We start from the raw sequence: 20,864 nt of genomic DNA, 5'->3' as shown, positions 1-20,864 counted from the left end.
CCACCTCACACATGTATACATGATCATAGATGGTGCATGCCATTGAAGACATTGCACATCATCGCAGACCATACATGCTATCACATACAGATGTGCACACCACCACAGACAGACATACAGGCCGTAGCAGACAGTGCATGCCATCAGACAGTGTACACTATCACAGACAATGCATGCCATCGCAGACAGTGCATGCCATTGCAGACAGACATGCATACCATTGCAGACAGTGCATGCCACTGCACAGATGTGCATGCCATCACAGACAGTGCACACCACCAGACTGTTGCACCCCATTGCAGACAGTGCATGCCATCGCAGACAGTGCACACCATCGCAGACAAGCAGTGCATGCCACCAGACACAGCACACCACCAGACAGCACACCATTGCAGACAGTGCATGCCATTGTAGACAGTGCACACCAGTGCAGACAGTGCACGCTATTGCATACAGACCATACCATTGCAGACAGAGCACACCATCACCAACAGTGCATACCATCACAGACAGCACACCATCACACAGACAATGCACACCACTAGACAGGGCACACCACTGCAGACGGTGCACACCATTACAGACAGAGCAAATCACTGCAGACAGAGCACGCCATCACAGACAGATAGAGCACACCATCGCAGACAACTGTACATGCCATTGCAGACAGAGCATACCATCGCAGACAACTATACATGCCATCACAGAAAGAGCACACCGTCACACAGGTGTGCATGCCATCACAGTGCACACCATTGCATAGATATGCACACTATTGTAGACAGATGTGTACACCATCGCACAGTGCACAGCATTGCAGACAGATAATCCATGCTACCACAGACAGTGTGTGCCATCTCAGACAGACAGTGCACACTATGTAGTGACCACAGCTAAGGCCCCACGTCAGGGAGCCTGGGCCACATTCTCCCCTCTTTATCTTACCTCAGCCCCCACATGCCTACTGCTCACATCAACCAGCAGCCTTATGTTCCTTCTCAAAGCTCCTCCTCAAAGCCAAGAGCACAGTGGAGAAGTCAGAGCCTCAGGTTATCCTGCTGCGAATGGTACTTCTGTTGCCTACAACACATTCCCACCAACTAGACTGACTCATGATCTTGCCAATGGATATCCTAAGGAGTCAAGCTCCTGATTAAAGCCCTACATGAGGTCCAGGCCCACCCACAGGCTCCCTAGGGATAGCCATCCTCCAGGGCTTAAGTGGGACCTGGCAGGCTCACTGAAGCAGAGTGCTGATGCATAGTCGTGCTCTTCACAGTTCACATTCCTGACCTGGTGCTTCCCTCCTGGGTCTCTTTATCTGAGACTCTGAGCAGGAATAATACACACACCAGGAGCGGTACTGCAGCACCACTGCTTTTCTGCCTCTGGGGACCAAGAGAAAAGTCAGAGTTTCTGGAAAATAAAGCCCCAAGTACACAAGTTCAAGCTGCACTGGGAGTGCTGGGAAGGTGCTGTGATACTGTGTCATCTCCAAAGTGACAAGTGTCTTTTATACTCTCGTGAGCTGGTTGGTGGCTGGCAGCCCCTTGGTGGCTTCAGGCTGGGGACTGGTCACAGGAAATATGAGGCTGTTACAAGGTTGGGACTTTTCATCACCTCCAGGGAGGGAGGAGGGGCTCAAGGCTAAGTGGTTCATCAATGGCCAGTGATGGATCAATCAATAATACCTATGGAGACAATACCCCTAAGGTTTCTGGAAGCAGCTCACTGGAAGAGGGCAGGGCTGCTCACACCCACCTCAGGCCACCCCACACATCTCTGACCTGCATCTTTGTCACACCCATAAAATAAAGCAATGGACATAAGCAGGTTTCCTGGAGTTTTGTGAGTCACTATTGCAAGGTGATGAACACCAAACAGAGGTCTTGGTGACTCTCATTATAGCCACAATGAGTATGCAGCACAAGGTTGGCCACCCAGGCCTCATGGCTAGCCCAGGAGGTGGGCCTGAGCCATCAACTTAGAGCATCTGATACCACCTCCAGGTGGGTAGTTCAGGATGGACTTGAGGGGACACAGTTGGTGTCCACTGCAGATATAGTAGCAGGCTGTGTTGGAGAGAATTCCCCTGCCAATGACCTGTGGTCACTGATGTCTTGTGTGTTAGGTACATCAGGGCTATAGTAGGAGAAACCAAATCTGCTTTTCCACTTTCATCAGAGCTGCCTTTGGATAGGGCTAAGAGATTATCTGGGGTTCAGAAAGAGCCCATAAACTACAAAGGTGGAGCTGAGAAAATAAAGACATGTGCTGTGATGCAGGCAGCAAGAAGTAGCCAGAGCAGCAGGTGTTGGCTAAAGCCAGCTGTGCCCAGTGGCCCTGGTGCAGGGAGCAGAGTCTGGACAACCAGTAAGGAAGACCGGCATGCCCCCTCTTGACATCTCAAACAGCAGATCTCCAAATTGTCTAATTCCACAGAGAACTTTATTAATACTTCCTGACCTAACGGCATACGTTTTTAAAGCATGAAAACTATAGTAAGCCATGGGGGGGGGGGACGGGGAGGGGGGCAAGGTGGGGGAAAAACGAAGGAGGATAAGTTGGATAAGAAATGTACGCACTGCCTTATGTATGAAACTACAACCCCTCTGTACATCACTCTGACAATAAAGAAAAACTACAGTAAGAAATGAGACTACATGACTCAGTGCCCACACACAGACAATTCAGGCAGCAAGCCAAAGTCACCCACACCAGTCCTAGAGACAGTGTGGTTTACTTGCTAAGTGCTTAGAGATTCTTTTAGTTAAAAAGGAGCATAACTAGATTAGCAGTCTAGCAGTGACACTTTATTTCATGATTTAACTTCAGTTACTTGAAATCTAATCTCCCAAATGTGACATAGTATCTGTCTGACAGCCGGCAGTCCTCAGCAAAGAACTTGTCCCCCAAGGCACACCTGACCTTCTCCTAAAGGTAAAAATAAGTGCTTCTGTGTGTCTGATTGTATAAACAGACCTTTCCACACCACCTTTTAAACTTGCCATTTTCACTTCACTTTCCCAATTTAATAATTAAAAGAGCTTTCTTATATCCAAGTCAAAAACACTGGCATCAAACCATCTTTAAATCCACAAGCAGAGATATTTTATTTGGATCACTTCCTTAGATGAGAAGCATTTACAGAATAACTGCTATGTATCACAACATTGAGCTACAAACAATAGATTCCTGAGACACTGAACTGAAATGCTGTGTGCCATGCCACAATTCCAAAGCCAGGAAGATAATGGGGGAAGGGTGAATTCAAACTCCTGCTTTATCTCAACTTGAAAACAAAATCCAGATGCCCTCAACGCTGAACTACAAGGCATCAGGAAATGCAACAAAGGTAGTGTAATAAATTGTCAACAAAGAAACGTGAGACCTTTAAGATGTCCATTTCAGTGTTACGAATGCTGAACAGCAAAGTAAATATGTCACATAAGTACTTATGTAGAACTGACTTCACTGATATTAGAAAAATAAAAGCCATTAATATCATTAATATCATTTGGCAGTAAGTGGATTTCCTTTATGTTTTCATGCAACTAATACATAATGGTCATGCCCAAATACCAACAAACAGCTAAAACTTTTATAAGTATCCTCACCATGTGCTATATTTAAGCCTCTAAAACCATCTTAAGTGTGTTAAAAATTAGGCACATGCAAGATAATTTTATAACTACAAGTAGACATTCTAGAAATACTGTTGTAAAATTGAACAGTAAGTTATTAATGGCTACTAATTATGAACTGTTTCTATTATTATAGTGTATCATAAATATGTACTAAAACATGCTTACCTTAAATATGTGCCATATATGAAGAATAAGGCCATCATTAGTCCATTTAAAATAAAAATTACAGCAACATAAAAGCAAGCAGGATCTCCCAATCCTTTAAAAATAAACAAAACATATGTTCTAGCCACAAATGTCTTCATGTGTCTGGCAATTCATATTAAACTGAACCTATCTGAAAAATGGTTGTCAGGTAAATCAGCCTTGGTTGGCACAGAAAGGTAGGATGCCCGTGAAGAGAAGAGCTGAGGAAAGCAGGGTAGCTGCCACCTGCAGCTCCACCTCGTGAGGACATGTGCCTGGAGACTAGGCCTCTTCTGAGTCTGGTTATGAAGCAACAGCACAAAGCAGAAGCAAAACCAAAATCCTTCTGTGGAAGGCATTAGCCCCGCCCAATACAACCCCCATCTACACTTGCACAGTCTGACAGCCACCCAAAACCAAGGCCCAAGGAAAGGCCTCATGAGCTGCACCAGCTGATGGGGCTGAGCTCAACCTCAGGGCCAAAATGAGTAAAGTGGCTCTGCCTAGCCAGCTAGGTCTTCCTGGAAGAGGCCCTCACATCACAGAGACAAATAAGCCAGTTGTAGCTGCCCAGATTTCTGACTTGCCAAAACTGTAAACATAATAAAATGTTGTTCGTAGCACTGAGGCGGGGTGAGAATGCTTTGCCACAGCACAGGACTGAGGATACTACCTTCACAGCTCTCGATGGGACTTAGGCCTTCTCCTCGGGTGACTGTCCAACAGATCTTGGTTTGAATACCAATCAAGTCCATCATTTTGGTATAAATCCGGTACCAGCTGGCCAAGATGACCTATTTATAAGAAAATAAACACGCTCTAAGGCGGAACCTAGCAATTTCCAGAAAAGGTGGTCTGCAGAGCAAGGGTAGATCATGGGTACAGACATTAAGAACGATGCAGTGACAGACATAGGAAGAGGTTAGAAACTGTGTATGAGTATATACGTGCACAGATGCATCTGGTACTGGGCACTGCACTCACATCTTTATACTCTTGCTAGGCTTTTTTGCCCGCAGCTGGTGATTTACCACTTAAGCCGTAGGTCCAGTTCTGGTTTTTTGCTGGCTAGTTAGTTCTCAGTTTTGTCTGCTTGGGGCTGGTTTCAAGCTTCAATTCTCAGATCTCAGCCTTCTAGAATTACAGATGTGAGCCCAGCACCTAAACGGTATTATAAATATTCTTCAGGAACTAAAGGCTCTGCAGAAAACCCACAACTCCTCCTCCATGGGTAAAGTCACTTTGGATATGCTCACAGAGTGCTCAGCATGATCCTTTCATGAGACAATGGAGTGCACCCTGGTTATACATTTGGCTACTCCCTTGTCTTCTCCAGTGCCACCTAGGGAATGTAGAAGGGAGACTCTACTTCTGGGTGGGAAATGAATGAGGGCCCACAGGAGCAGCCGCTAAGCAGAGAGAGGCCCAGACATGCACAGCCAGCCACCCAGAAGACTTCAGTGCCACAGCAGGCCAGGAAGACGACAGAGGAGGAGGAGTGTCACAGTACCACTGCCTAGCTATTCATCTAAGCAAGGTCCTGGAGAATGTTTAGGATGTGTGAAAACAAGTCAGGGTGGGAATCTAGAAGCCAAAAAGTGACTGCTCTCTCCTTGTTCCTCCCTGACCTCCTAGAAGGGGCATCTTCTCCTTCAAGCTGTACACCCAGCCCAGCAAGGAACCCCAGAGAGCAGGAAGACCATTTGGCAAACAGCTATGAAAGGTGGGCTGTTCCCCAGCTACCCAGAGCAGATACTACAGCCCTACCACCACTCAACACCACACAACCATGATTCTCACACAACCCCCTAAAACTCCCACAATCACAATGGCTCTTCTCCATAGTCTCCCCAGGCACAATTTTCTTTGGAAAGGGGGGGGGGGGCGGTGCCTCGGGGAGGAAGAGAAAGAGAAAGAGAAAGAAAGAGAGGGAGGGAGGACGGGAGGGAGAGCAGGAGGGAGGGAGGGAGGGAGGGAGGGAGGGAGGGAAGGAGGGAGCAAGGGAAGGAGGGAGGGAGGAAGGAAGGAAGGAAGGAAGGAAGGAAGGAAGGAAGGAAGGAAGGAAGGAAGGAAGGAAGGAAGGAAGGAAGGAAGGCAGGCAAGCAGGCAGAATTACAATGTCGATTCAGACTCAGCATTTAATATACAAAGAAGTTTTTTTTTTAAGTGACAAAACAATCACACCTGGCAAGTGACTTACCTCAGGGTAAAGGTTGAACCTTTTCAACGTGTTGATGACAAGTGGAAACTCAGTGAGTCTGTCGTTCATAACCATCCATACCCCATGCAGAAAGGAGGGCGCCTCCACAATAGTCTTGAAGTAGGAATAATACAGTCCCTGAAAGAGGGCCACTCCGGTTACAACACAGCTATATAATTACTAGGCTTCTTTTTAGATGAAGAAATGTTTAAAGTACACTGTTTGTTTAAAAAAAAAAAGGCACTCAAGCAAGTAATAGCTACAGTTAATTTCACGGGCTGTGATCACTGATAAATTCTTACATTGCAAAAAAATACATATTTGAGAATAGCTTCATTTTAATTGAAATAATTAAATGCAAAAGAACCTCAAAAATAGTTTCCACATTCAAATATGTACATACTTAGAACTCAGTGTCATGCATTTCACTAGAGGGGACAACAAGTTTGACAAGAAATGTACTCGCCACCTTAACATAACTATAACCCCTCTGTACAACACCTGGACAATAAAATTAAATTAAAAAAAAAAAGAAAACTCTATGACCCACACTAATATGTAAGAAAACCCTATCTCATTACAAAGTGATTTATTATGGAGGTGTTCCAGGTATCAGGAACACGTACCAAACCAAAAGCTGCTCCCTCTTAACCCAAAATGGCCTCAGCCATCTCTCCTCCAGATTTATATACAACACTCTGCAGGGTCAAGAAGGCAGCACACTGGTGAGCTGCATACATTTCATTCCCAATGTACCTGTACAGATCACTTTCCAACACAGTGGCTCAGTGGAGCTGTGGGATGGAGATGGGGGTCATACTCTAGTTCAGTTTGATGTGCTACATGGCAAGGGCTGCCAGGACCATGGCCTACCCTGCCCAATGCTCCCCATCCTGTCTAAAAGGTGGCAAAGGCAAAAGTCTACTAGTAAGGTGGGCTTACTGCATAAACAGAGGATTACTTTTCTCTGTAAAACAACTGTTCCTAATTCTGTTCACCAGAGGCCTAGGCACAATGGCCAGTTCAGCAGCGATAACTTAAGACTGTGGAGCACCTAAATCACGGGGCCTAAATTAACCCATGGATTTTCTCTGAAGGGTGTTAAGGCTCCTGGGATACTGACTGCTCAGGGTCTGGAGAGCATGTGTTCCACAGGACTGGAAACTAGGAAGGCACAGGAATACTAGTGACCTAGACACAGGACACTAGTGAGCTGGCCACAGGACCAGAAAGCAAGGAGGCTGGAGAAACACTAGTGAGCTGGCACCCAAGGCAGACAGTGCCAACCAGGGGACTTGTGCCACTACAACAGGATGAAAAGCCATCCAATTGCCAGGGGGTTACCACAGAAACAATCTCAGTTATTCTGACTATAAGATGCCAGAGGATTAGGTCATTTGTCTGACAAGTGGCAAATGAAAAGAAGGAAGCATTTCCTGTCTCTCCACTAAGAAGTGTGTCTCAGAGAAAAATTAAATAAACACTGTGGGGAACCCGTTATAGAACCAGTAAGAAAGGAAAAAGTAACAGAACAGCTACCAGCAGCTAGCCTAGATGGATGGCTGCACTCTAAGGAAGACTGACAAAACTATTCCTAAAGCCATGGCTCAAACCAACCTTTCAGAAAGCAGGACAGTGGCTCCTTGCAGTGCCACCACCAAATGTGCACAGTACCACCTAGGAAGGGTTCCTGTTAAAGAAGTAAAATCTAAAGCTATCAAGAGTCAAATACGTTAGTTTTTCAAGGCAGAAGAACATACAAAAAAATGTGAATTACTCTGGCTAATTGTACAAGACAAAAGGGGCTGGGAATATGGCCTAATGGAAGAGTGCTTGCCTCATATACATGAAGCCCTGCGTTCGATTCCCCAGCACCACATATATAGAAAACGGCCAGAAGTGGCACTGTGGCTCAAGTGGCAGAGTGCTAGCCTTGAGCAAAAAGAAGCCAGGGATAGTGCTCAGGTCCTGGGTCCAAGGCCCAGGACTGGCAAAAAACAAAAACAAAAAAAAAGCACAAAGCCCTGTACAAGACAAAAATCCCTAGATTCCTCATGAATAAATAGCAGAACAGGAATTTACAGACTAAACAAATTAAGAGATATGTCAGGTCAATGCAGTGCATAGACACTAGAGCCTGATTTAGGCACATCAACTTTTTAATGTGCCAATCCGGTCACAATATTGAGATATATAGTGATGGTTTTAAGTATGACAACAGTGCTGTGGAGAAGCAAAAAAGACTGTCTTGTGATGTGAGTGGGAAAGCACTGGGAGAGGGGACAGAACATGGAATTCCTTTCACCATGTGATGACCACAGTGGCTGCTAGTGTTCAGCTGAAAGCAGGTAGGGGAGAGTTGCCTACTCCTTTTACTTTGGAAAAACCCTGTGAAAATGTAGGTGATAAAAGACTTTAAATATTTTGGAACCCTTTGTTGGATGTGGTGACACACTCTTATGGTCTAAGCTTCTGGAAGCTGAGGAGAGTACTGATTTGGAGACCAGCCTCGGCTATAGAGCAAGACCCTCCTCAAAAAAGAAAGAAAGAAACTCCTAACATTACAACAAAATACCACATAAAAACTAACCATCTCAGTGCGAAAAGCCATCTCCCGTTCCAGTGTTGAGAGGTGAGAAAAATGACGATCATTTTCAAAGAGGTGTGTTATATGACACCTGGAAAAATCACAACAACAAATCAACTCATGAATGCAACTTTAAAAGCAAAAATAAATGTAGAAACTTTGCAACAGAAGTAAACCACAAGGTTATCTGCATGCTCTCCACCCATTATGGCTTAGCATTCCTACTGAAATTTCTCTCCAAAAGAAAACACATCCAATTTTAAAATTAAAATGCACCAGAACAATGATAGGGCGAGTGAATACAATAAAATATAGATTAAACTGTAAATGTCATTGAGTTACCATTTCAGAAATGCCTGGCTAATGAAATTCATATGTCTTTCTATCCAGAAGATTAAAAAAAATTAATCTTCCTCTCAATGAGTATACTATATTAATGTTAAGCAAATTAAGAGTATCAAATATAGCCTCTTTAATAATGGATATCTTTTTTATTAAAAAATTATATCATTCTGACCCTGATATATCAATTAAATTACTTTTCCAGACAATTGTGTTACATGTCATACATACTCATCCTTCAAACAGATGGGGAATAGCTACGGGAAGTTCTAAACACGTGCATAAAATACATTTTTTAAAAAAGCATCTTACCAGTGCAACACGGCTGCCAAGGCAGCTGTAAAAAAACAGAAACTGAAGTTAGTACTCAGCATCAAGAAACATGCCCACCTTAGAGCCTCTCCACAGGCAAGCATGCCAAGCGTGAGGTGTAGAGCACTGGGCCCATGCGACAGCCTGGGAGGACTGGACTTAGAAGCAAGCACTCAGCAGGTGCAGCAGGCACCAAGCAACAACTTCACACTCACTCAGCAGAATGTCAGCAACCTGTTATTTGTCAAATACTATACAGAAGCCATCAGGAGGAAACTATCACAAGAGCCAGGGGAAGGCTAGAAGCAACACAAAAGTGGAGCTCAAAGTAAAAATTGCTTGATGGCTTGGGCCACAGGATTGGAAGTAGAAAGAGAATACTACTTTTTACTTAAATTTTTACAATAAACCTTACTCATTTTTAAAAACAGGCAAAAATTCAAACAACAAAACCACCAATCTCACAGAAGGACCAATAGTTTTCTTTCCATCCCAGGGAAAACCTCGATACTATGAACACAGGCAAGTTTCCTCCAACACAAGCTGCACCTGCCTGCAGGCTCCTAGTTACAACAACCTTGATGCTCCTCGCTACAGGCCTCCACTGGGACCCAAGCCCCCAGAGACAGAGCCCAAGGGAAGATTGACAGGCAGATGTGGGACACAGGGAAGGAGACACCTCCTGGCCCCACCCAAGCCCACCATAAGTAGTGGGCAGCAGAAGGGTGAGGGAGGAAATAACTCAGTTTCCTAATACAGATCTTGGGCTTCAAACCAAGAAGCAGGAATGCTTTTAGAATTCACCATTTCTAGTAAGATCTAGAACTCACCAGTCTACATGAAGCTGGTTCACTTCAATGAATGGGAATCTCCTACAAAAATCTGACATTGAGCAAAACAGTGCTTTACACCAGTTAAGAGAAAAATGAAAAAGTCTTCATTCTCATGATGATGCCTAACATCTTACAAAGCATTTTTGGGTTCTAAGCAGCAATGACCCAGGACTCCTGCGGAGGCAGACTAAGGCTTTTTCTGTCTCGTGAGATGAGGTCATGTGTGGAGAGAGCCCCACTTCTTGTCTGAGCTCAAGCTCAACTGTTAAGTACAGTTCTCCAAAGAGCACATGGATGCACAGGGAGATGGCTCAGACATTGCCACAGCATCAAGGACAAAGTGAAGAGGAAAGTGGCAGAGCACAAAGGCACACGCCCCATATAGAAGGCAACCAGGCTTCCAGAGGAAGGCAAGGAATAAGAAAACTGTAAATATTTATGTACAAGTATTAAAGTAGGCCACAATACAATTACGCAACATGCTTTGAAAACAACAAATTATAATTCTTTTAAGTCTCCACCTTACTTACTATGAACACAAATGACTGTAAGTCAAAGACTAACACATCAATAAGTTTCATAAAGTATTGTCCCCTTACTGGGGAAAGAAAGCAATGCTGTTTTAAAAGCAAACAGATAAAATATACAACCAAAATATGCCTGCACATATGCAGCAAGAAGCTGCAAAACTTCAGTAAACCCACAGGGAAAGTATGAAGCTGTGTCTACTCAATGGAGGGAAAAAGAGACCCATATACGCACTAACACATTCATGTCTACATAAACCACTCCAATCTCAGGACTAGGAAGTCCCTCCCAACTGCAAACTTCCTTGGCTTATCATTTAATTTAAATAATCAAGAAACATGTGATACTTAGTTACTATGTTATTTTTTACATCACTGCCAAGAAATCAGCCAACTCAATTTTTAAAATTCAGAATCTGTAGTTTTCAAAAATTATTTATGACTGGCTGCTGGTTTTGCATAGCTGTAATCCTAGCTACTCCAGAGGCTGAGATCTGAGTGTCACAGTTCAAAGCCAGTCTGGGCAGTGAGACTCTTATCTACAAAACTAGCAAAAACCTGGAAATGGAGCTGTGGCTCAAGTAATAGAGTGTCAGCTTTGGGCAAAGAACCTAAGGGACAGCACCCAGGCCCTGAGTTCAAGTTCCAACACAAAAAAATTACTTATGCAAAAACAAAACAAAGACTGACAGGTTGGCCATAAGGAAATGGAGAAAGTGAGTGTGCTCCCATAGTGCTCAGGCAACCATCCCTCCAGAGCCCCCACCGAGACTTTGACCATTGCAAGACTTTAGATCTAGAGCTCCCAACCTAACAAACTGATAAATCTAAGAGACCTTTCCTTTGATCACAAACCTCACCCAGGGTGCTGGAGAACATGGCCATTCACCTGGACCCTGCTCAGGAAATCTCTATGGCATCAAAGACCTTTCCACTAGTACTGAGACACAAGAAAACTATCCTCCCTCCCTGCAGGGATGCTAGAGTGAGCCCAGCCACTGGCAAACAAATGCACAGGTTTGCAGTCTCTATGAAATGTAAATGTCACTAACATTTAAGAGGTATGAACATATATAGTACACTCACATTAAACCAAGCCAGCACTAGTGGCACATGCTTTTACTCCTGGTTACTCAGAAGACTGATCTGAGGCGGTTCTTCTTGGGTGACCTTGCTCCCATGTACACCTGCCCCTTCTGCAGGACAGACAAGGGCATGGCAGCACATCCTGGGGTGCCTCCATATCACCTGGGGGTTCCTCACACCTGCTCACTTTGCAAAGAGCCCTCTTTTTAAATCTGCTGCTGCTGGAACACAGTTGCCCAGGTACCAAGGCAGGAGAGGCTGCACTGTTTACTGTGGGCTGCAGTCACGAAGTTTGAGAAACTGTCTATGCTCTTTCTATACCACTGCCATCTCTGGCAGACCGCAGGGAGTAGCTGGGCTGGAATGTCTAAAAATAAGCAGTTCCAGAAACTTCCTTTGTAACTGTTCCCCTTAAATAATGCCCAAGCATAAGAACAGAGTTTATAATGATGTTTCTCACTGGCTGGCAGTGGAAGGGGTCGCCTTTGTAAGTGATTTACCAGTGTCCAGCACATGTGGAAAAGAACTCCAAACACAGTGTCATTTAGGAAATAACTGCTTCTAGTCAGGTGCTGTGGCTCTTGCCTATAATCCTACCTACTCCAGAGACTGAGATCAGGAAGACCATAGTTCCAGGCCAGGCTGGGCAATATAAATTTAAAAATCAAATCAAAAGACCCTTTCTCAATAAATAGCTTCATGTGCTGGTGTGGGCCTATCATGGTCCAGGCTGTCCCAGGAAACAGCAAGACCCTATTTTAAAACTACTGAAAGCAAGAAGGACTGAGGCTGGGCTCAAGTAGAACACCTACTTGGGCAGGCTTAAGTTCAAACCTTAGCAACACACACATACATACAAATGTACTTCGGGTTTCTCCCTAACTAGAAATAAAACCATATTTGTCAAGTTTAACATTTAGTTGTAGTACTTGATCAGATAAATATTAGCTCCTGACGAAGAAAATAATATGAAATACCTTGGGAGGTGGGAGTACAGGAGCCACTTTAGCACCCCAACATGGAGGAGGGTGCTGTGTTGTCTCACCTTGTCCTCATTCCAGCAGGGAAAAGAGAAGAGAAAAAGAGGTGGCTTTCTATCAAGCCTCCCCTGCTCCCCTCCATGGGACCTGGGCAACTTGAATGTTTTGAGAGTCACCGGGTGGGGAAGGAAGAGGTCTCACAGAGGCACAGGGCCAGGGGTGAGGGTCCAGTGTCCTCACCATCCATGGCCAGCTAGGAGAGGACTTCTCCCCCTCATGGCTGAAGTTCATTCACCTTCCTCATATCTGATGACCAACTGTCCCCGCTACACCCAAGAACTGGGGCAAAGGGACAAGCAAGCCAAGTGCCACCCAGCCACAGAATCCTACCTAGGTATGGACATGGAGAAATCGTCTGACAGGAAGCAAATGCAAAGGAAATGTTGTTTCCAGAAAGATACCCTCTGGCTATTCTTAGACCTGTTCTGTCACTCAGAGAAACAAAGCCATTCTATAGATTACTAAAGCATAGTCATTGTTCACTTAGCCAGTCTGAGCTGAGATCTCAAATCAGTATTACCTTTGTTTTTATAACAGCAACTAAAAGACGGGTCACTCTAGGAGGGAAGGAAGGAAGAAGTCTGAGACATAAACCACCCTGCACAGCTCAGAGGCCGAGCCTCCTCCACTGGCCTCATCCGCGGTCTGGTGCTGCCTCCCAGAGAACTCAAGCAGCAAACGGTGGGTCTGCCGGCTCGACGTTGAAGGGGGCTCAGTAAGTGCTGAAACGACTCAATTTTTCTACAGAATGAAAACCTCCCTCTCCCATGGCAATCCCACCGTGCCGGGAGCGCTAGGACCTGGCCTGAGAGCACCAGTTCCGGGCATTTAGAGACCCAGTGGCTTCCAGCGGAGGCTGCGACCTCTCCAGCTGGCCGCCAGAGCTGTGCGAGCCTGAACTCCGGGCCTCCGGGAACTTCAGAGTCGGCCAGGAGATGTAAGATGGGGAAGGACACGCCACAAATCAAATCGTCCCGGGGCCAAAGCCCCTTAAAGGTGCGATCTTCGCGCGCGAAGCAAGTCGACCGCTCGGTTGGGGTAGACTTAGCACAACTAGGCCAATCCCCCAAATGGCCACAACTCCCTCCGCTGGGGCACAGTCAGCTAACAAAGGAAGCCAGACCTCAGTCCCCAGCCTAGGCTTCAACTTTCCGTGCCGCACACCCCGGGCCGGACACGTGGGGAAGGGCGGAGGGGGGGCGGGGGAAGGAGAGAGAAGGAAGGGAAGGAAGGACGACCGGCGAGGACGCCTCGAGCCCGGCAGAACCCGGAAAGGGACTGGTCCAGGACGTTCTCGAGGCGCCACCGGGGTTGGTGGTGGGCCAGGAAGGACAGCAGCGCTCCGGGACTTGACAAGTTTGGCAACTTTCTAGGACCGGGGGCCGCGCGCCGACGCCGGCGCCCTGCGCGCGGCCCGGCGGTGTGCAGGGTGGTCCGGAGGGGCGTTGTGGCGGCGGCGGGGCCGGCCAGTGAGGCGGGCGAGCGGGCAGCTGCGGCTCGGCACGGCCAGGCCAGGCACCGGTGGCCTCGGGGCCATGTTTTCCCCAAGTCCAGGCAGCCAGCGGCGGGAAGGGGAACCGGAGAGCGGGACGAGGAAGACGGAGGTGGGGCGTCCCGGGAAGAAAGTCGGACGGGGCGGGAAGTGGCGGAGACGGGGACAGGGACCCGGCGGACGGGAAGGGGAGGCAGGGGGCGGATGGCGGGAGCGGGCCCCGAGCCCGGTCCCACGACGCTGCTCACCCAGCACGAGCGTGCTCCAGGTCCGGCCGCGCCCCGCGCGCCGCAGGCCCAGCGCTCCGCGCAGCCCGGCCGCCAGGCGTCCCCCAAGGCCGCCCCCCGCGGACAACGCGCCGGGCTCCGTGCGGGGCCCCCTCCGGCCCGCAGCGCCCCTACGCCCGGGAGACGGCGGAGCGCGCCCCGGCCCCGGCTCCCCGGCGCCGGCGTCCGGAGCCCCCCTCAGCTGCGGCGGCGGCGCCTGGGGCAGCTTGGCGGCCTCCCGGTGCCTGCTCCGCGCCTGCAGGACCATCTTGGCATAGTCGCGCCCTCCGGCTGCGCGCGCCCGGACGGCGACCCGCGAGCCGCCGAGAGCTGGGCCGTCCCACCGCGCGGGCCGGGGGCGGGGAGATCGCCGGGGCCGGGCGGAGGCTGCCGGCTCAGCTGGGCGGCCGAGAGGCGGCGCCGGACTCGCGCGCGCCAGCCGCCGTTGCCGCCGCTCCGGTTGTCAGGGCGACCGTGGAACGCCGGGGGGCGGGGGCGGGGCGCCCTGCGTGCGGCGAAGCCCCGCCCCTTCCTCCGCCCTGCGAACGCCGAGGCTCCTTCCCTTCTCCGCCCCGGGAGAGGCGAGGCCCCGCCTCTTCCTCCCTCCACCCCGCGAGCGGTGAGGCCCCGCCCCTTCCTCCTCCCTCCGCCCCGCGAGCGAAGTAGCCACGCCCTCCCCACCCCCGCCAGGCGCGCGCTTCGGGGAGCCACCCAGAGCGCGCAGGCTTCCGGCGCGGACGGGGCGGGACTCCGCGTCCCCCTCTCCCTCCCCTTCCTCCTCCTCCCCTCCTTCCTCCTCCTCCCCCCCTCCCCTCTCCACTCCTCTCTTTCTCTTCCTCCCTCCACCCTCCCTCCTCCTGCTTGGGGCCGAGTAGCGGTCCAGGCCTGAGACACTGTATTGGAGCGTCCGCCCCGCCCTCTGCGAGTTTCGGGGCTAAAAGAAGATCGCTATCCCCGCGCGGGGCACCCATCCAAGTTGTGTGCGCGTGTGTGTGCGCGTGTGTGTGCGCATGTGCCGGTCCAAGGGCTTGAACTCGGCCCTATTTCCCAGCCCTTTTGCTCAAGGCCACAGCTCCACCTGCGGCGTTTTGGTGGTTAATGATGAACTGGAGAACCTCAGGGACTTTCTGCCCTGGCTGGCTTCGAACCCGGACCCTCAAATGCCAGTCTCCGGAGTGACGAGGGTCACTGGCGTAACCACCGGCGTGCGGCTCCCATCAGCTGGGTCTCAGCAGGCGGGGCGGGGGGGGGGGGGGAGGAAGGCGTGGCGATCCGCGTGAGGCGGTGGGCCGCGGGGCTCCAGAGCGACCGGGCTGTCCACGGTGTCCCGGCCGCCCTGCCTGGCCTTTAGGCGTCCTGCATTGGATGGAAAGCCCCCGAACTTCGTGACTTAAAACACAACGAAGAGGCTCCTGTCCTGGCAGGGCCATGTGATCCTGTCCCCAAAAGTTGTCTGGGTTTTGTAAACCAAGTTCTCAGCTTACCTCCATGGGGTCCTGAACACTTCTCCGCCACTGCCGCTTCTCCATTGTTCGTTGCCTACTGACTTCTTCAATAATCCCAGTCTTCCCTTAAGGACAATGTGTTCCTTTGTTAGAGGAAAGACTTGCCATACTCACGAACACATTCCTGGTGCTTTGTAAATTTTGTGAATTTGGATGTTTAGAGACCTGTTAGAGAAAGGAGCAACTGTTTCTGGACACAGTGCATGCACACAAGTACTGAGCTAGAAATGAGGACCTCATGCTCTAGCTCTGCTTTTTAGCTTCAGGTTGGCGCTCTCCCACTTGACACACACACACACACACACACACACACACACACACACACACACACCTCGGCCTTTTGCTGAGTAATTGGAGATAAGACTCTCACAGACATTTGTGAGAGAGCAGGCTGGCAAGAATTACAGGTATGAACCTCAGGCACCAGCTTGAACACTTTTTAAAAGAATGATTGAAAATGCCATACAGAAGGCTTAAATCTCTGGTGCATGGTGTAAGATATATTCTACTAACCCTCTGGGATTAATGCCGAATTCATCACCTGCCAGGCTAAAAGAAAGTTAATTCAATGTCTATTGGAGATCATAGGAATAACTGGGCTGGGAATGTGGCTTAGTGGTAGAGTGCTTGCCTAACATGCATGAAGCTCGGTTCAATTCCTTGGTACCACGTAAACTGAAAAAGCCAGAAATGGTACTGTGGTAGAGTGGTAGAGTACTAGCCTTGAGCAAAAGAAGCTCAGGGACAGTGCTCAGGCCCTGAGTTCAAGCCCTAGGACTGGCAAAAAAAAAAAAAAAAGCTGTTAGTCTGGGAATGTGCTCACTGGTACAAGCAGGGCCTTGGGTTCAGTCTCCAGCACATCAAGGAAGGAAGCAAAAAAGCAGAGCCGTTGGGAGACATAAGAGAAATAACTGGATTATTGATTTTTGTTTTAATAACTACAAGAACACATAGGAGGAGGTAGAACTTTTGAGCTGCTGCAGTGTTAGATAGCTTCTATTGCATGTAGTTGATTCCAGAAAGACTGGCACCATTTTATCAGATGAAGAAATGAATGAATGAATGTAGGAAATGCCATAACCCCAAGATCATAACACTGTCCATTTGTACCCTTGAAAATCACTTAGTCCTACCCCCTCTCTCCCATGGTCTTGAATTCCTGGAGGATATAAGCTTTTCTGTCCACCTTCAACTGTCTCTCAAAGCCAAGCCTGACTGGAAATCAGTTACATTGAATTAAAATATATTCACTCACATCTAAGACACAGCCACTGGGTTCTTATTTAGTTCCATTCCCTTCTCCATGTAGAGAATCTGAGACAAAAGCAGTGAAAGTATCGTGTGTGTGTGTGTGTGTGTGTGTATGTGTGTGTGTGTGTCTGCCAGGCCTGGAGCTTAAACTCAGGGCCTAGGTGCTGTCTCTAAGTTTTTTATTTTTCCCAGGGCCAGAGCTCTACTGCTTGAGCCACAGCTGCACTTCTAGCTTTTTTTTTCTTTGTAGTTAACTGGAGATAAGCCCAGGCCTGGCTTTGAACCAAGAACCTCAGATCTCAGCCTCCTAAGTAGTTAGGATTGCAGGCATGAGCCACCAGTACCCAGCTATAGCTTTTAAGAGATGCTTTTGGTGGTTCATGCTTGTAATCCCAGTACTCTGGAGGCTGAAGAATGCCAAATGTGTATCATGAGTTCAAGGCCAGCCCACTCTGAGCTACCTAACAAGACAAAAACCTAAAGAAAAAGGAAAGAGAGAAAGAGGGAATCATTTTAGGCCCCACGTTCCAGATCTGGCTGTGATCCATATTAACCCTGCTCTGTGGCTGAGGTATACTAAATTCTGAATCTCAATTTCCTCATCCCCAAAATTGAGGATAATAGAGTCATCTTCCTCACACAGGTGTGTGAAACATAACTAAGACAATGTATGTAACATTCACCAAAGTAATAGTAGCTCCAGGAAAAGTAATCGTCTGAATGGAAGTAACTAATTTCTCAGTAAGTATTCAGAGCAGTGAATGACTATAGGAAGTGAGGGAAGAGAGTGGCACTGGTGGCTCCTGCCTGTAATCCTAGCAATTTTGTGAACGGGAAATGAGGATTGCCATTCCACACCAACCTAGGCAAAAAGAAAAAAGATAAAGCACCTGAGACCCCATCTCAAGCAATATCTGGACAACATGGTATGCTCACACTTGTCATCCCAGTTACATGGAATGCTGAGATTAAGAGGAAGAGGCAAATCATGGTTTTAAGCTGGCCCAGGCATAAAACATTCTCCTACCCTTGGATGCAATGGCACAAACCTGTCCTAGCTTTGTGGAAAGTGTAGCTGTGCGGATGAAGCCCAGACCACCCCAGACACACAGAGAACCACCTCTAAAAGCCAAGGCAAAGAGGCCTGGAGTATGACTAAGTGTAGAGAGCCTAGATACCTAATACCACCAAAAAGATAGACAGACAGACAGACAGACAAACTTAGGTGATGTGTCTGGAGCCTGCAGCTAAGGATCCAGGAAAGCCTGTGAGAACAAGGTGCCAAAGAATCACTGAGGGCAGATGAAAATTGAAGCAGATTTATGACCTAGGGACCCCCAGGCTCCCAGCTTCTCAATGGTCTGAGCCTTTGGCCCTTCATCAAGTTTCCCTGCATCCCCCAGGTGCTTTACAAAATAGTGCCCACCACACATCATCAAGCCTAGAGAAAATAGTCCTGGGTTCTCCCCCCACCCCCACCTCCACACACAGGGAGAATGGAAGTAAGAGAGTCCTGACAGCTTGCATACCAGATTTCATTTTATCTTTATGGGATCCAAAAGAGCTGGAGATGCAGTTCAGCTATGTGTATTCTCAGGACAGTGTCTGCCACATAGTGGTGGATGCTTAAAGAAAAACATCAAGCTCAAAGCTGCATTTTGAAAAGCTCATGAATTGATCCAAGGTTATAATAACTTAAGCATTGGAATTACCCCATCTTCCAGGTACTTTTCTTTCAGGGATTTCCAAATATACAGCAAAGATAATTTCTAATGGGACATTATGAATATATTGGCTGAGCCACACAGACTCCAAGGACTCAAGCCAGGTGCCAGTGGCTCACATCTGTAATCCTAGCTACCTGGAGGCCAAGACTGAGAGGATCATGGTTCAAGGTCAGCCAAGGAAGAAAAGCCCTCAAGACTCTTATCCCCAATTAATTAGCAGCTAGAGATGTAGCTCAAGTGGTAGAGTGCCAGGGAGGAAAAAAAAAAAATTAAGCAAAAGCATAAGGTCCTAAGTTCAAGCCTAGCTGTGGCATGAAAACAAAGGAAGAAAGAAAGAAGGAAGGAAGGAGGAAGAAGGAAGAAAAAAATCAGAATACGCTAAATAAATTTAGAAAACATATAGCAATATGAAAGAATAAAAATTAGGAAAATATGCGGGCAACAGAAACAATTTTTTTTTTTGGCCAGTCCTGGGGCTTGAACTCAGGGCCTGAGCACTGTCCCTGGCTTCTTTTTGCTCAAGGCTAGCAATCTGCCACTTGAGCCACAGCGCCACTTCTGGCCGTTTTCTGTATATGTGGTGCTGGGGAATTGAACCCAGGGCCTCATGTATATGAGGCAAGCACTCTTGCCACTAGGCCCTATCCCCAGCCCAGAAACAAATTTTTGTCAGAGGAAAACCATGATGGATGGTTCTACTAGCATTCTGGGGCTCCATTTTTTTAATTTTAAATGCCCCCTTTCCCTCTAACTTGTTCTGCCCTCAGAGCCACAGACACACGTGAGATGTTTACTTCTTGTTCTCTTGAGTCAGTCGCTGGACCTCTGATTTGGAGACCTGTCCTAAGGCTGGGTTCTAGATTGTGACAGAGTCTTGGCTCAGCATTTGCTCCTACACACTTCCTAAGAACCTAAAATGGGGACAAGGGCAACACAATTTATCAGTGTAACATTACAAACTTCCCAGGAGCCCAGCATTAACTTGTCATTGTGTCCTTACAATGTATTCCTTTACTCTGTCTAGAACAAATGTAAATTACTACTTTATTGTTCTTCAGAGTTTATCTACGGACTTTCTTGTAGCTAGCCTCCTAATTTAAACTTCATGCTCCAATGAACCTTCTTGAGAAGCTCAGAGAGTTATGTCACTGTTAATCCTAGTTATAGTGCTCTATAATCCTAGCTACTCAGGAGGCTGAGATCTGAGGATTGCGGTTCAAAGCTAGCCTAGGCAGGAAAGTCCATGAAACTCTCTAAGCACGACAAAGCTGTAGCTCAAGTAGTAGAACTCTAGTCTTGGGGGTGTTTGGGGGAGGGAAGGACAGAATTTCCAGCAGATGGGATTCAGAGAAAGATGAAGACGTTAGGAAATGAGACTACTGCTCTGCAAGTCAAACACAAATGTTCCGAACATTCTTTTGCCTCGTTGCATCTCAGGTGTACTGAACTTCTTTTCTTTGGTGACTATTTCTGACGAATGTACACACTTCAGGAACCAGTGAGTTGGATAAGATCATTAAGGGAGGAAGGCTATGGAGATGTGAGAACAACCAAGGGCCCCAGCAAACAGCGGCCACCTGGAGAGAGAAGATGTAGGGAGGGGACAGACATACTCAGAAGAAATGACTGTGGGTTTTTTTTCTAGGACACCAGCCCCAGTGACCCCATCTCCTCTTACTTAACAGGCCCCAAGTCCTAAACATTCGATTACTTCTTGACATCCCATCCTGAGAGCCAGCTTCCAGCACAAGTCTCCGGAGGACACCCAACCTTGTACAAGTGTGTGCAGCCTCCTTGCACACCCCATCTTGTGCAAGTGTGCATAGCCTCCTGACTGGATGTCAGCACATCACAAGTGAGGAC

At 47.8% G+C, this 20,864-nt stretch overlaps 1 protein-coding gene across 1 annotated transcript in view; it reads right to left on the bottom strand.

Moving 5' to 3' along the window:
* Positions 1 to 14,841, bottom strand: part of Dpy19l1 (dpy-19 like C-mannosyltransferase 1) — a 56,778-nt gene extending 41,937 nt beyond the window's left edge. The window contains exons 1-6 of the mRNA XM_048339481.1: positions 14,501 to 14,841; positions 9,275 to 9,299; positions 8,624 to 8,711; positions 6,034 to 6,171; positions 4,507 to 4,627; positions 3,813 to 3,906 (exon numbers count right to left, since the gene is read on the bottom strand). Coding sequence (XP_048195438.1) covers positions 3,813 to 3,906; positions 4,507 to 4,627; positions 6,034 to 6,171; positions 8,624 to 8,711; positions 9,275 to 9,299; positions 14,501 to 14,786 — 752 coding nt within the window. The 5' untranslated portion in view covers positions 14,787 to 14,841. The remainder of the gene's footprint in view (positions 1 to 3,812; positions 3,907 to 4,506; positions 4,628 to 6,033; positions 6,172 to 8,623; positions 8,712 to 9,274; positions 9,300 to 14,500) is intronic.
* Positions 14,842 to 20,864: the final 6,023 nt, after the last annotated feature.

This window comes from Perognathus longimembris, chromosome 2 (genome assembly GCF_023159225.1).
Source record: "Perognathus longimembris pacificus isolate PPM17 chromosome 2, ASM2315922v1, whole genome shotgun sequence".
In the NCBI taxonomy this organism is placed as follows: Eukaryota; Metazoa; Chordata; class Mammalia; order Rodentia; family Heteromyidae; genus Perognathus; species Perognathus longimembris.
Note: the sequence above shows the minus strand (reverse complement) of the source record. Positions and strands in the feature narration are given on the sequence as shown.